Genomic DNA, 15566 nt, shown 5'->3' with positions numbered 1-15566 from the left:
AAGAGAAAATCATCCACAGTATCCAAAGTCCCTCCACTAGAGAAAGTGACCCAGTTCTCTGACTTTCTAGGAACTACAGATATGGAATTCACTCTCTGTCCAATTAGTTCAAGAGCCAAATGCCGGGGAGGCTGCCTGCCCAGCATCTCTCCGCTGGGCCGCTGACCCCTCCTCTGACTGACCACGCTCACCTGCACACACCCTGATGCTGTCAGGAGCCACAGGGCCCTGATAGGGTCTTAGAGCTCCTCCTCCTCCATCTTCTATATTGTGCACTGAGTAGGTGAAACTGTTACAAGAATTTAAAGCAATTATGGGGACGTCAAGAGCAGGGGAGAGAGGAACTGGACAAATATTGAGCCTATACAAACGTCCTTCTCCTGACCCTTTCCTCCAGACATATGGTTGGTGCTGATCAACCTTCACCACGACCTTCAAGCAGGTAGCCTAGGAGAAGCACCTAAAAAATACAGCAGGGAAAACAAGGGCCATGGATCCCTGTCATTTCTGCGGTGAACCACGCCCGACACGCAGCTGTTCATGGTCACAGCGGACAGATGGAGCGCACACAGACAAGATGCACTCTTCCAAGTCATTCTGAATTAACGCTCTCAACATCTTTCCCCACCACACCTCCCATCAGAAAACCCAACGAGAGGCCCAAGTCAGAATTGGGTCTTGCTCTTTTCTCCTCCTCTTTATTCTAAAAAGCACAGAATGGACAAAAATGAGAGAAGAAAAACAGGGTCTGGGCAATCCACAAACTGGACAAAGGCCCCTAAGACAACCACCAAAATCAAGAGTTGACTATATCCCAAGCAGTGAAATGGCATTTCATGGAAAGGCATCATCCTTGCTTTTGATAGATATAAAAAATTTAATGTTAAATGAAAAAGCAGTTTAAAATTTACTTTTCTGTCACTGCATTTTGGGACTCTCAGCTCTGCCTAGGGATTTCTGTAGCATTTAAATAATGACTATTCCTACCAGTTCTCAATCTGATAGCTGAGAGAATCCTCAATCTTAAAAATAAAAATAAAAATAAAATAAAAACCTACCTAGCCCCCCCGTGAATGCTGTTTCCCCCTTCTAGCTCTCCGGAATCTGGGCTGCTTGTGAATGAACTACCAGAGGTGCAGGCCATCCTCGAAGGGAAGGCGAACCTCCAGACCAGCAAGAGCCAAAGGGACAGTGGCGGGCCTCAAGTCACTGCACATAAAATCGGTCTTTCTAAACACAGCTCTCAAAACACCTGGCTTCAGAGGAAGGATCAGGAGAAAACCATGAAAGCACTAAGATCTCAAAAGAACCAAAATGAAAGCTTAGAGTGTGGCTGTCTTTCAAAAGTTACACCCTGTGTGTTGATCCAAAATGAAAAGGATATGGGAGAGAAGATGAACTTTGAGGAAAAGCAACTTGATGGTGAGTAAGGCTTGGTGGGCATACCTGATACCTGGCGGTCTGATTTTCAGAACTGGGATGTCAATACTGATGTAATAATCTAAATAAGAGAAACAGGAAGTAGAGGTAGAGGGATGGCAGCACACGCTAGTCAAAGTATTCACAACACCCCTGAGCACAGGCTGGGGACGAAGACAGAGCTGATGGCACCACCAGCCGGGGGCACGGGAGCGAGAGCCTGCGCTGAGGGCCAGCCTTTCGGGGACACCCAGCCAAATACTCTAGAACAAAAACTTAAATTCGAAAACATTACAAATGAAAATAATTTCTGTCTAACAAACAGAAAAGTTTGATCTGCAAAGTAAAGAATATAATTTGGGGTGGGTTCTAAGTTTTGTTGTCTCATTTAGCTTGTGCTGAAGTCATCAGAAGCTTAGGGCGACCACATGTGACCTGGGCTCCACATGGTCGAGGGCTACTCAACACCAAATTACTGAATTTAACCCAATAATTCAGGGGAACCAGACATTGATTGGGCCCCAACTGTGGAATACTGAAAATCTATACAGTGAGCCTCGAACACCCCTCCAGGGAAAGAATGCCTTCATAAAGAATGGCAAAAAGATCTAAAAGTGAAGGCAATTTGTCAAAAGAGATTATCAGATTACAAATCAAATATTTAAAAAACAAAAAACAAAACAAAACAAAACAAAACAAAAAACTATGCCAAAGGAAAAACAAACCCTGTACATTAAAAATAAAGGCAGATCCACTGATTAAGCTAACTCTGGAAAGTCTTAAACTTTCTAAAGTTTAGCCCAGACATTACAGAAAGCAAGTACAGCTGTGCGAACACAGCGACTAACCCAAGTGCACTGAAAAGATAAGCACCCCGAAAAATCAGGGGACCACTTGGAGAAAATTAACATTGCCAAAACAATAAAGAACAAAAGGAGTTACTGGAAGGAAAAATTAAAAGGAATACGATGTTAAACGCTAAGTAAAAGGGGTGCAGGGATGATGGTGTAACACTGTTCTTCAAGTGGCTTTTAAAGGGGTTTACAATTGAGGAGGGCCAAGACTACTTTTTAGAGAAAATGAATGCTGTTATTAGGAACAACAGAACGAAATGAGAAAAGAATCCTGGCCAGATGTGAGACAATCCTGAAGACCAAGCCCTCCCCAGGGTTCAGGGTCCCCACCTAAAACAAGCAAGTTCACTTCCTGATGTAAAAATAAGAGTAAAAACACCCCCTGGTGACGAGGGAAAACCTCTATTGGACAGAAGTAGACTTGACCGTTTCCATCACTGGGAAGGATACTGCCTTTGCCCTGAAGGCTCCCAAGTCCGCGGCTCGGTTTTCTAGTCTAGCGCTCTGAGCGGCTTTGCCCGTTGAGGTCAGCCCTCATCACAGAACTCCAAAGCAACACTTCCCAACACAAGGAATGAGGCTTGTCCATTACCTTAAGCTCCTGCAGCTGGTCAGGCTCATAGAGTTTGGGGGACAGCGCCTGAGCCAGGAAGGCGTCCAGCTCCTGGCGACGCAGGATCCGTGCTCCAGGCCACTGCACCATATACCTACAGGTGGACAGAGAGGGTCTGGTGTCAGGATGGAGCAGTCACTGGTCACACGCACAATCTGGCGCCCAGGTTCTAAGGACTCTCAGATGACACGCACTGTGCGGGGTACGATCGAGAGTTCTCCCCCAGCGCCCACGTGCGCTGCAGGACACCAGCTACAAACGCGCGTAAGGCATCTGGGCTCGACACAAGGTTTGCTTTCAGAGTGATTAAAATAGCACAGCACATCTGCACGTGCTGCAAAGCCACTGCTCGGGGATTTCTGACGCAGCTTCTCTTCGGTATTCAAACCCTGAAAATACATTTCAAGCACTAATTTACACGATTTATTTATTTCAATTCAAGACCAGACACCTGGGAGGCAGACTCTAGGTACAAATAAAAAAGACACGGCTCCCAGTGAGGAGCGAGTGTATGTGAGACACGTGCACAGAAGAGGCTTGGGCCCTGAGGAAGGGACACCTGTGGGCACCAGAGGAAGGGACAGGCAGGGGCCCAAGGGACCGGAACTGATGTCATGGCCTCCACCACCAGAGCCCACAACCCTTGGACACCCTGGCCTCTGGGGGGCAGCCCTAGTGTGAGCAGCTGGGGTGAAACTGACGTTCAAATCTGAAACATCCATCGGTGCCGTCTGCCCGGGATCCACCAGCATCCACGGTCTTCCTCCTTACTTGCCTCGCCACATGCCCTGCCTCTGTGACAACCCCAGGTCACCGAGCCAAGGCATCGCTGCCATGGCCCCAGCCCAAGTCTCCCCGAGAGCCTAATGGCCCCAGCCCTGCACCTGGCAAACCTGAAGGATGACTCAGTCAAGTTGCTGCTGGTCGCTAAAAATAACCTGGGCTGACAGACCCCTCTGTGACCTCTGATGGGCAGTTAAAACACAGCCGCAAGAGCCATGACATGCACAAAGCCCTTCCCAGACCTGTCTGCTGAGGAAGTTCTCCCCAAGCTAAAAATCTAGGTCAACAGACGCAGGAGCAAGTTGGTGTGGAGCCCTGTGTCAGTAATAATCAATGCCCATCCACGGGAATGTGCATGTACAGGCAAAGCAGGAGGTTCTGTCCAGTAGATCAGGAGAAGTATTTTCAATGAAAACCTCAAGAGAACACCGTAAGTTCTCAGCAGGTGCCAGGCACCAGTCTACATGGCACATCCCATCTCCCAGCTTCATGGCCCCTGCAACCCCAAGCCAGGGGCCACCCTGCCCCACCTCAGAGACGGGGACCCGCGGCAGAGCTTCCACGTTCTCAGGAACAGGACGTGGTGCAAGGAGGAAGTACGGGTAATGTCCAGGCAAATGAGTGGTAGACGCTGCATCTGTGGGAACTCAGGTTAGTGGGGCGTCTTTGACAGACACGTAAGTATCATTTCATGGAACTGTCGATGGCCACAGTGACAAAGACAGCACCCATATAGCTGTAGGGACAGCAGTCTGAGTCAGGGCTTGATGTGAGACACAGCAAGTGTGAACAAGGCCCCCAGTCCAACAACAGTGGCTGTGGGAAACACTGGGGTCTGTGTATGGCCTCTTCCTGCAAATCGGGCTGCACCTGGATGGTGACGAAACACGCAGAACACGAGAGCTGCTGTCTCGAACACATGCACGTGGACAGCACTGGCTCAGGATGTGCTTGGTGCTGTGCAGCCTCCCAGTGTCACCCCGCACGCCCACAAGACATGAATGCTTCCCCTGGCACGCCCTCCCATGTTCCTTTTAAAATGATGAATGAGAAAAAAAACGCCATCCCGGGGACAGGCTGGTTTTGTTGGCAGCAAAGACTCCTAGGAGTCAGTTTAGCTGAACAACAGTGTTTTTGGTTAGAATACCCGTATCTCCTCCGTTTGGCTTTCTAGTCCCCCTTACACAAAACCACCATTCACCTCGTTCTGGATGCACAAGGGTGCGACGCATGAGTGGAAACCACACGACACAGGCCATCCCCACAGCATCGTGGTCAAAAGTGAAGGTGACGGGCAGTGGCCTGGTCTGCCCCCCTACCTGCCACACTGCTCCACCCATGTAGACAGTGGGAGGCTATCTGCAAGGCCAGCCAGGGGCAGGTCCCACTACAACCCGCCCTGGGAAGGCTGTGCTCCCCAGGGTGCGGACACAGGTACCACCAACTGCCTGTGTCTTGCTCCAGGGCTTAAGCGCTCCATTCCCTTATCTACCTACTGACCTGAGTCCCACCAGGACTGAACCCCGCCCGGGGCTCAGAACATGAGCTCTCTGGGATGAGGGCCGTCTGCCTCAGCTGTAGACTGGGAAGGCCGCCTACTGCCCTATTCTGGACACCCGTTCCACCCCAACACTGAACCTCGGCTCAGGTCTGCATCCCACCTCCACCCTACCCTGCTTGCAAGGATGGTTCTAGAGATCTGGCTGCTATCCTCCTACTCACCGCTGCTGTCAGTGTTGACTGCCCTGGAAGGGACACAGGCATCAAGACCACAACCACCACCACACTGTTGGAGCACCTGCCCAGAGACAGGAACAGACCTCACTGCAGAGAGACACTGGTACCCACGGACCGAGAAACAGTCCACTCGGGAGCAGACAAGCAGCAGCCAGGGTCTGGGAGCCTGTTTGTTCGGACAGCTTCCTGGAGCTGCCGCCCCATTACTTCATGTGCCGGCTACAAGATGGACTATCTGCAGACAAGCCAGTGTTCGCTCCGCATCAACCCAGAGGAAGCCTGGAAGCTTCAAGGACTGGGAGAGACTTGACAGCTGAATGCCAGCACGAGCTGAGGTCACCTGTGGCTGATGCAGGACATCCCTGGGACAACTGGCAAAATCTCAGAAAAACATATACATGAGCTGTACTAAGAGGAGTTTTCTGATTTTGACAATGTCTTTGTTTTTAGAAATACACACCCAAGGGCTCAGGGATAGAGGCCCACAACTTCCACTCAAGGGCCAAGACACATGGACAGAACAAGAAAAAACTGCTGCAATAAAATGAGCATGTCGGGAGTCTGGGTGAAGGACCGCCAGAGTCCTTGAACTCCTCTCACAATCTGTTCAAGTCTGAAGTTATGCAAAACAAACAAAATCCAAAAAGTAAAGACAAAGAAAAAAGAAAACTAACGAAAGGGAAACCCCGTGGCTGACCACCAGCCCGGCCCCGCACCCAGCCCCACGCACAGCCACAGCCAGGGGTCAGCAGCCGCACTGCCATGGCCTTGGCAGTGAGCTGGCCTCACACCTACCAGCTCCTGCCCACTGCCCTACATCCCTGCCCACGGCAAACTAACCCTCTCTCCTTGGATTTGCAGACCACTGGCCTTGAGAGTGAAGGACCAGACTCCCTGGAGATAAGGCCGGACCACATGTGAAAACACCTGCCACAGAGGCCAGCAAGTCCGTAAGGGTCCCATGGACACAGAGCCAACCGCCTGGGCACCGCGTCCCCCACTCGCAGCCCCCTCCCCATTTCCCGCACCTCCCCCTCCAACACCCTACTGCTAGGCCTGGACAGGGATGGTGGCCTTCCAGACATTAGTCAACCCTCCTCCCCAGTTGCCGGCTTCCTGAATAAAGCAACCTCTCACTTCCCACCCTCACCTGTCTTTCGAGTGTTGATTTTCAAGAGGTGAGCTGCCAAACCTGAGGTCGGAACTGATTCTCTCCGGCAACAGTCATCCGCTGGACACCATAGGGCCTCACTGCCTCCCCTCCCGGGACCTAAGCCCGACCCCAGGGCCTCAGAGCCACACATCAACCCTGAGCCCTCCTCCTGGCCCCTCCATGCACCACCGCCTCCAAAATGAGAGGCCTCCGACTCAGCGTCCCCCCACGACCTGAGGTCATGCCATGGAGCCAAAGGGGGCTGTGCAGTGTGCCTATCACCTGCCTGTCCCCAAGCCTAAAATGCAGAAGGCAGAAGAGACTCTCTTAGTGGGAGTGGACCAGCCTGTTTACTGGTATCCTGGCCCCCACGCCCCCAGGCACTTGCCCTGGGAACGCAGTCCCTCACCTCTCCCTGACTGTCTCCTCAGGACCTGAAACTGGGAGAGGCTCTCCGCACCAGGAACCTCAGGTGTCCGCCCATCGCCACAGCCAACCATCTGCCTCTCACCAGAGTGCTAGAGCCTCTCATGACAGTCACATTTAATAATCTTCCCAAGTTCTAAAAGGAGTATATTTTCTATAAACAACCACAAAAAAATCAACCATAAAGACTGTCTTAAAAACGGGGACCAGGACAATCCTGAAATCTGGAAGACTTTACAAAGGCCTAAGAGTGACGGCCAAGGAGAGGCCACGGGGACAAGGACAGAGACCAGGTGAGGAGGGCGGCCTCGGGTGCAGCAGGCGGCAAGAGAGCCTCTCTGCAGGATGGCGGACAGTCAGCTGTCCGCTGGGGTAAAAGGCCACACACCGATTTAAACTTGGAAGAGAGAAACATAATCAACTAAATTTATTCTTGCTAATTTGATCTCAGAACATCCAAAATCATCACTGATAAAAAGAGGTCCATAAATGAATTTTCCAGTCACGGAAAAAAAGAGATTTGAAACAAAGATCTAGTCTCTCGCACAAAGCAATCCTCAGTACGCTTTTGTCAGCCAACCTCAGTCTGGTGAAGCAGAGGCTTCTACAAAAGTCACTGGCCTTAAAGCCTATGACGAATGTAAGAAATGTCGGGAACTGAACACTTGACTGAAGCTCTGTCCCGTGCTCAGCCCAGGGGGAGAAACAGGGGAGTCGGGGGCCAGGCAGGAGGGACACACAGTGCTGGGCCCGCAGGCTGAGAGGCCGCCATGCAGTGTGGGAGGGCCTGGGAGACCTAACCGTCTGTACCCAGAGGAAGCAGGGCTGCCTGGAGAAAGAGAAGAAGGTGCTCCCAGGATGATGGAGACCCGTCAGGAGAACACACAGCCCAGCTTGACACAGCCCAGCCGGTGACAACGCAGCACCAGACTTAGCAATGGCAGGAGTAGCCTGGGGGCCACTGAAGAAGGCAGAAGCTGGGAGTCCACGGAGGTCTGAGGAAGGGTGGACTGTTCACACAAACAGCCTCCCATGAAACACAGGCCCCACCGCAGAGGCCTGCCGACACCCACCCCGCCTTATGGCTGGGACGCAGGCACACAGCCCGCAAGAGACCACAGCAACAGAGGGGCAGCTGGACCTCCCAGTGTTTGGCAGAAAAACCAACAGGACTTTGCCTCCAAACACAAAGAGAGGGTCTTAAATGGATTCTGAAGTTAAGACAGAAATAAGGCATGATGTTGACTGATTCTGGTGATTACATTGTGCTTCTATCAGCAAATGTCCTTGTTTGTTCGAAAACCACACTCCAATGTGTGGGTTAAAAAAAGGCTCTATTTTGCCCACCCCCCATCACCTCCCACTCTGCAACCACCAGTTTCCACTCTGTACTGGGGAGTCTGTGTGTGTGGTGAGCACTGGAAATGCACGTGACTATTGCATCAATATGCTGTACAACTGAAACGAATATAATGCATATTATATAATTCAATTTTTTAAAAAATTAAAACTCTAAGGGTGCCTGGGTGGCTCAGTGGGTTGAGCCTCTGCCTTCGGCTCAGGTCATGATCTCAGGGCCCTAGGATCAAGCCCCATGTCGGGCTCTCTGTTCGGCAGGGAGCCTGCTTCCCTCTCTCTGCCTGCATCTCTGCCTGCTTGTGATCTGTCAAATAAATAAAATCTTTAAAAAAAATTAAACTCTTGGGGCGCCTGGGGGCTCAGTGGGTTAAAGCTTCTGCCTTCAGCTCAGGTCATGATTCTGGGGTCCTGGGGTCAAGTCCCGCATCGGGCTCTCTGCTCAGCAGGGGGCCTGCTTCCTCCTCTCTCTCTGCCTGCCTCTCTGCCTACTTGTGATCTATGTCTGTCAAATAAAAAATAAAAAATCTTTAAGAAAAAAAAAAAATTAAACTCTTAAACAAAAAAAGCTCTTTATACAGTACTTGCAATTTTTTCCCAAGTTGGAAATTGGTTCAAAAAAACCCTCAAAAAAGTAATGAAGCTAACTGAGGAAATGCCAACACAACTTCACTCCCAGCACCAACGGTGCCCACATGGGGCCTGTCGGCTGAGGGCACGGCAGCATGCAGCGCCCAGATCCAGGTTTTCGATCCCTCTACAAGGGCAGGAGCCAGCCCCCTGGAGAGGACAGGATCTGGGGCAAAACAGGGAAGAGAGAGGACAAGCCCCGGCATCTTGTGCAGCTAGAAAGCAAGAGTGTGCTGGGAAAGAAGGGACACAAGGGCCCACTGAATGCGCCCCCGATGCCTGAGCTGGAACAAATAAACAAGGACACATCAGGAATAAAACCCAAAACACAAGTCCATACCAATTTGCATATGATTAAAAGAGGTACATTCTCCCTACAGAACTCCAAATATCACATAACGTAACATGTACAGCCTTCAAAATTGCTAATATTTAAAGGACAGAGCATGTTTAAAATCAGTATGATTATTTACACACAAGACATTCACCAAATGCACCCATTCCATAAATATACCACGCAGAATCAACCCAAATGCACGTGCACTTCCATCACAGACATGACTACAGGACAAGGACAACTCATCGGACATGGCCATGCATGTTCCACACGGAAGGCATCTGGGGGCGCCCGGCCGCACCTACCGTAGGACACAGCACAGCACCGTGAGGTGGGTGGGCACGCTGGCCGGGTTGAGCATGGCTGGCGTGTCTGACCTCATGCAGGCCAGGAAGGCCCTCATCCTGCGGTTCTTGTCCTCCACTGCCTTCCCCAGCCACAGCCTCTTCAGGTTGGGGCAGGTCCACTCCCTGAAGGCGAGCGCTTCCACCAGTTCCGGCGTCTGTGGAGACTTCCCTTTGTAAGCTGCCCACTCTTTAATGATCACAGGTGGAACTGGAGGAGGCAAGAGCAGAGGAGAACCACTTACGACCAGCTCGGCCACCGGAAGCCAAAGCAAACCCCACCCTCCAACAAATACAGTCTGAAGATGCCACCGCTCACACCACACACTCTCTCATCAGTAAGCCACCGGCCACAGTCCTCAGGTCTAGAACGTTCCGTCCCCGACGCACTTTCATGGTTCAATCAGATTTCCATTCAGGCCACCAGTAAGTTTCTCCTCAGTCAAATCATGATTTGATTTCCCCATATAACTAATATGTATAAATCAAGGATACTGGAAAACATGAAGTCTGTTAAGTTTTAATAATAACTGCTAAAATCCACAGAAGTGTGTGATTATCATGGAAATCCAAAGGAAATCCAATGGAGATAGCTATCTTTTTTTTAGATATCTTTTCTACACAGATATCTTCACGAATCAGATTTGAGAAATAACCTGCACTTGGTGCCAGTCTGCTGAGGGCACCCTCAGGCGCCCCTGTTAAACTGTTTTGAGATGAGCAAGAACAAGCTTCCTGCAGTGAGACCCCAAAAGCCCAGTAAGGCAGCAAACTGAGGCAAGATTCAGTGTTTTGAAATCCCAGATGATATCGGCACACGATAATTCTATTCAGGACTGAAGACAAAGAATAAAATTCCCCATTTCACCTCCAAAAATGCAAGAAGGTCTACACTAATCTAATACAAAACTACGGCCTCTTCTTAGCTGTCTTACCACTATTCAAGTCTCTTAATTCCTAAAGCACCAACAAGCACCGCTTCCCATGTAAGTCTGAATCCAGTAAGATAAAGTGCGACGGGGGAGTTGCAGTGAAGACATGGCACACCACCATAGGGACTGCATTCCAGTGTCTCCTCGTGGCACTGACGGAACAGGCCGATGCTGGGCTCTGGATGTGCATTTCCTAGGCAACGCCAGCTCACTTGGGCCCAAGAGCACCGGAGTACAAATGGGGCCCAACCAGAACCAAGATGGCACTGGAACTCCACTGTCCTCTTCCACAGGCTCCTTCTACCCAAATGACAGCAGCCCAGATGGGCTCACTTTCCCAAAAGTACCTCCTCCCAAGGCAGACAGGAGACTGAAGGCCCACATTCTGACTGGTGGAATGACCGAAGGACCACCTGCAGCTCCGCCCCGTCCCACCTGCACAAGATCCTGGAGAATGTGGGCACCAGACACCCGGACACACAGGACGTCAGCAACAGGACAGCCAGCTCCACACACCCAGCCACAGACAAGGCAGGGAAAGGTGTGCTGCTGCGGAGCCCTGAGACCCCACCTCCAGGAGCAGGCGGCTGGAGCAGGGTACAGGTCGAGATAGCTCCCAAGAACTGTCTTCTTCCAAAAAAGTTACTGTTTTGTCACTGGGGAAATCCCTTTCATTCACATTTGAGTATCTTAACATTTAAGTACTAAAAAAATCAAAACGCGTAAAATACTTAAAGTCATCAAGTGCAAACAGATACACACACATATATAAACACATGCATCTTTGTAGTCATCCATGTTTTGAGACGCCAGACACGCACCCACGCAGTCCCTGTCCTTGGACTCACAATCTAGCCCCACGCTTGCCAAGTCTCGACACATGCAGCACGCACACCGGGCAGCGTCACCACAAGGCGTCCTCGGCCCAACTAGTATCAGAGGCTGGCAGTCGTCAGCCCCGGATAAGCAGGCCAAGGCGGGTCACAAAACAAGCCCTTAACCAGCAGGCTGCGGTGTGTGTCTACTGGTTAATCCACAAGCACATTTCCATGCCAAAAAAGCAAAAACGCACGAATGTATTTTGTAACATGTTCATTTTGGCCGCAAAGTATTAAAGGTACTGGTTAGATTTTATCTTTGGTTGTAGGATTAGCTCATCTAGGTTCTTTCACTTTCTCCCCAGCGCACATGCACACTGACACACATGCACGCATGCTCACACGAGGTGGCTGCCCGGCGCCAGGTCTCTGATCTGAGTCCACTCTGGGAGGCGTCCCCACTAAGTCCATCTCCACTTCTGAACCCGCCGCTCGCTAACACCTACCAAGGTCATTTTACTCCATCATGTCTTGCTTTCATCTGGAAATAGGTTTAGGTAGCACACTCTTGTTCTCGAGGCCCAGGCCCCACGTGGAAGGCAGGTGGGGGGCATGGAGCGGCCTCTCACGCCCACCCGTCGCCACCTCATCCCCCAGGCTCCGAGACAGCGGTGCGCACAGCGGGTTGAGGGTCTCACATGTGTCCCGGTCTCCAGGAGAGCTGCTGCACGCACATCCTTCCAGCTGGCAGCGGCCGCCGGGAACTGCCTGGAGACACTGCTGGGGACACACTCTGCACTCACGAGGAGCGAGGCAGGGCGGGGGCTGTGCTCCCTCTGAAAGAGGGGTCCCGGGTATTCACTTCTTGTCGTTGAAAGTATTTTTGTTGCCCATCTCTACTACTCATGAACAGCTCAAATCTAATTTAGGAAATGCAAGTGTAGGAACACAAAACTTTGTTCTGAGAGCAAAGCAGCTCCCAACTTGTTTTATCTGTAACATGTGTGTATCTGGTTCTGGAAATCTTTGTGCATACCACTTAATAGTGCTGGAAGCTATGGCCCATCACCTCATATGTATTTACTGAGCACCTTCTATGTAACAGGCAGGGGTGGGGAGCTGGGGAGGCCGGGGAGGCTCAGGGGCCAATCCTCATATGCCATGTCACACCCAGGGTATCCTTAAACCCTGAGGCCCAGCCCTGGGACCAGGCACCAAGGAAAAGGGCCGAGGACTCACTGGAATGCAATCTTGGGAAGGAAACATAGGCACCTCCTGCCTGTTACATGGCTACAGACTGCAAGCGTGTGAGGTCGACCACAGTTAACTCGTGAAAGCCTAATGTTGATAAAGGACCCCAAGGATATCAGTTTCCAGGGTGACATGCAACAGCCCATGTGCACATACGCGTACACGCCCCTCCCCGGGAGGACAGAGGGCTCAGGCTCTGTGACTCCACTCGCAGGGACAAACAGAGGCAGAGGAGCTAACAGCACCTCCACCGGGCTCCTGTGTTTGTGAAAAGCACGGGTTACGTGGGGATCACCCATGGGGAAGCTGGGGTATTACACACCCCTTGAACACACACATGTAGAACTCAGACAAGAGCATGGCCATGACAAGCCCATGTTTTAAGACATGACCTCATGCCCAGAGGTCAGCAGACCCAGCTGTGCCATCAGCAAACACTCAACTCAGCTTTTCCACCAACAGAAAAACTCACCCTTTCAGGCAGACCTGAAAACACTGAACATGAGACTATCTTCCTTCTTTCGCGTTAAAGCAACATTTACATCGGCCAAAACAACTCCAGCGTGTTGGTTTTCTGTACTGCTAGAGGCTACGTTTATGATGCACCTTCTTTACCAAAGTGCCCCTTCAAAACACAGCCTGGGACCCACTACACGTTTACACTTAAGCTGCTGGTGAGAACCCAGCATTTCCCTCAAATGGGAGTCATGGTCTTTGGCGTCACATGGAAACACAGGGCGGCCGGCTACCTTGCAAATGTGCTATAACTGACTGGGATCCATCCCGGACCAGGAATAATGAAAATGGTTCATTTCATAAGCCAATTCCAACCAGCCGGAGGTGGCTGCTGACAGAGCCGCGTGATGAAGAACACCTAAGCCCAGGGTCGGTGCACCGTGAGCACCAGCTATGCCCGCTACGAGCTGAGTGTGCGAGGGGGGCCCGCACACATCCCGGGTACGGCTGAGGGAGAAGATGGACACAAGCCGCTCCCACGACATGGCCTGCTGGGCCTACGGCCTGTGAGCAGACATGTGCGTGTGCACACGTCGGGAGGAGGAATGCTACACTTGCTGAGCCTCACAGTAGAGAAAAACAACACAACCACACAAGTGAAAACGAAATCTGGTTCTTCGGTATGGTTCTTCAGTATCTACACACAAACAGAACACTGGGCACAATGGCAGCTGGGCCTTCTTTCCCACAGGAAGCCGACGTATGAGGCGGCGGGGTCCGGCCGGCTCTCCACTCCCCTGTGTGAACGCGTGTGTGGGTGCCCTCCCCGCAGGCTCCAGAGCCTGGTGCTCCCAACACATCAGAACCCAGGAGGGCAAGGACCTACGATGGACATGAAGGAGGCCCAGAGACTGCCGCATGGAGCTGTCCGCCCGTGCAGCTGCCCTCAGGCTCAGCTGCTCACAGGCCGGTGAGGAAAAGGCGGTAGCCAAAGTTACTTCTGGAAAGCTTTGTGGAGTAAGGAAATGCAGATAAATATAAACAGCCTTCACAAAATCAAAGGGGAAATGTGTATGATAACCAAATTTCACATATATTAAAACAACGCACTAATATGGGTCATGTTATTCTGTTTTATAATATAATCCATAGTGAAACAATTTAATTTTACTCCCTTCTAATTAGCAGAACCAATTACTTGGCACAAACAAAATTTCTAAAGCAAAAAGCAAACTGGACCACGAAAAAAATCTATATTCTCTTGGCTTTTCTTGACTATTTAGAAAGTGGAGATTTTCATCTTTTGTCTATACCTTATGTCCCTTCACCGTGTATAAGCCTGTTTCTCTTACCTAATTTGGAGGTCCTGGGGAGTCTTGTTGAAGAAAACAGAGGCCAGTTTTCATAAGGGAACAATAACTAGAAAATGCGCCCATCACTGAGCTTTACCTCCTGGACGTCTACCTCTTCTACAGTGGCCGAGGAGCCTTGTTACCCTGCAGTCCTTTTGGAACCAGGCCCCCTTTCTTCCCGCCCTTCCTGCTGGCCCTGGGGGGTTGAAGGGCACCTGAGGGTGCCCCCCGGGGACAGCAAGGCTGGAACCACCAGCAGGGTGGGAGCTTCATGCTCCAAACCTCTGGCCTGGTGACTGTCCATGGACCCCGCCCAAGTGTCCGCAATGACAAAGACAGATCTCTGCACCCACCTCACCCCAAAGCAACTGCCTCTGTCCCCATTCAGAACCCGGGGTTAATCGCTTGTGCCAGGTCTGCAGACTTCCGCATGGGCCCTCCATTGGTGACTTTGAGCATCTTATTGTCCTATAAAACAAGCTTCTGATGGATCTCCTAATAGCAAAACAATGGAATCCAGGGATGGACGCACGGAGAACAGTCTGCCAGCACATAATTCAGTAGGACTTTCACAGGCCAGAGTTTTTAAGGATCTGAGGGTGGATACCTGCTTTAACCAAAAGACTTTAAAAATGAACCTTTGCGGGGCGCCTGGGTGGCTCAGTGGGTTAGGCCGCTGCCTTCGGCTCAGGTCATGATCTCAGAGTCCTGGGATCGAGTCCCGCATCGGGCTCTCTGCTGAGCAGAGAGCCTGCTTCCCTCTCTCTCTCTCTCCGGCTGCCTCTCCGTCTACTTGTGATTTCTCTCTGTCAAATTAATAAATAAAATCTTTAAAAAAAAAAAAAATGAACCTTTGCTAAATCACACAAGCACTAGAGCACTCATTACAGACTAAAAAACGTTTTATCCTGTGTCTTGATCAAGAGACTACATTTCCAGGGTGGCTGGGTGGCTCAGTCAGTTAAGTATCTGACCTAAGCCTTGGCTTAGGGTCATGAGTTCAGGCCCTGCATTGGACTCCACACTGGGCCCGAAGCCTCCTTAAAAAAAGAGAGAGAGAGACACTACATTTCCAAATGGATACATGTCTTCAATGTGGTGAGAG

The 15566-nt window shown here is 50.9% G+C and overlaps 1 protein-coding gene across 7 annotated transcripts in view; it reads right to left on the bottom strand.

Moving 5' to 3' along the window:
- The window catches only part of FAM120A (family with sequence similarity 120A), a 97751-nt gene that overhangs the window by 15460 nt on the left and 66725 nt on the right, over positions 1–15566 (bottom strand). For 5 of the 7 annotated variants that reach the window (XM_032306417.1, XM_032306418.1, XM_032306420.1 and 2 more), the window contains 2 exons: positions 9614–9863; positions 2866–2980 (listed from right to left, as the gene is read on the bottom strand). In XM_032306417.1, the coding sequence (XP_032162308.1) occupies positions 2866–2980; positions 9614–9863 (365 nt within the window). Of the gene's footprint in view, positions 1–1068; positions 1502–2865; positions 2981–9613; positions 9864–15566 lie in introns of those variants that run through there. The other 2 variants (XM_032306421.1, XM_032306422.1) reach the window with 2 other exon arrangements.

Source organism: Mustela erminea, chromosome 12, assembly GCF_009829155.1.
Source record: "Mustela erminea isolate mMusErm1 chromosome 12, mMusErm1.Pri, whole genome shotgun sequence".
Classification (NCBI taxonomy): Eukaryota; Metazoa; Chordata; class Mammalia; order Carnivora; family Mustelidae; genus Mustela; species Mustela erminea.
This window is presented reverse-complemented; position numbering and strand designations above follow the sequence as displayed.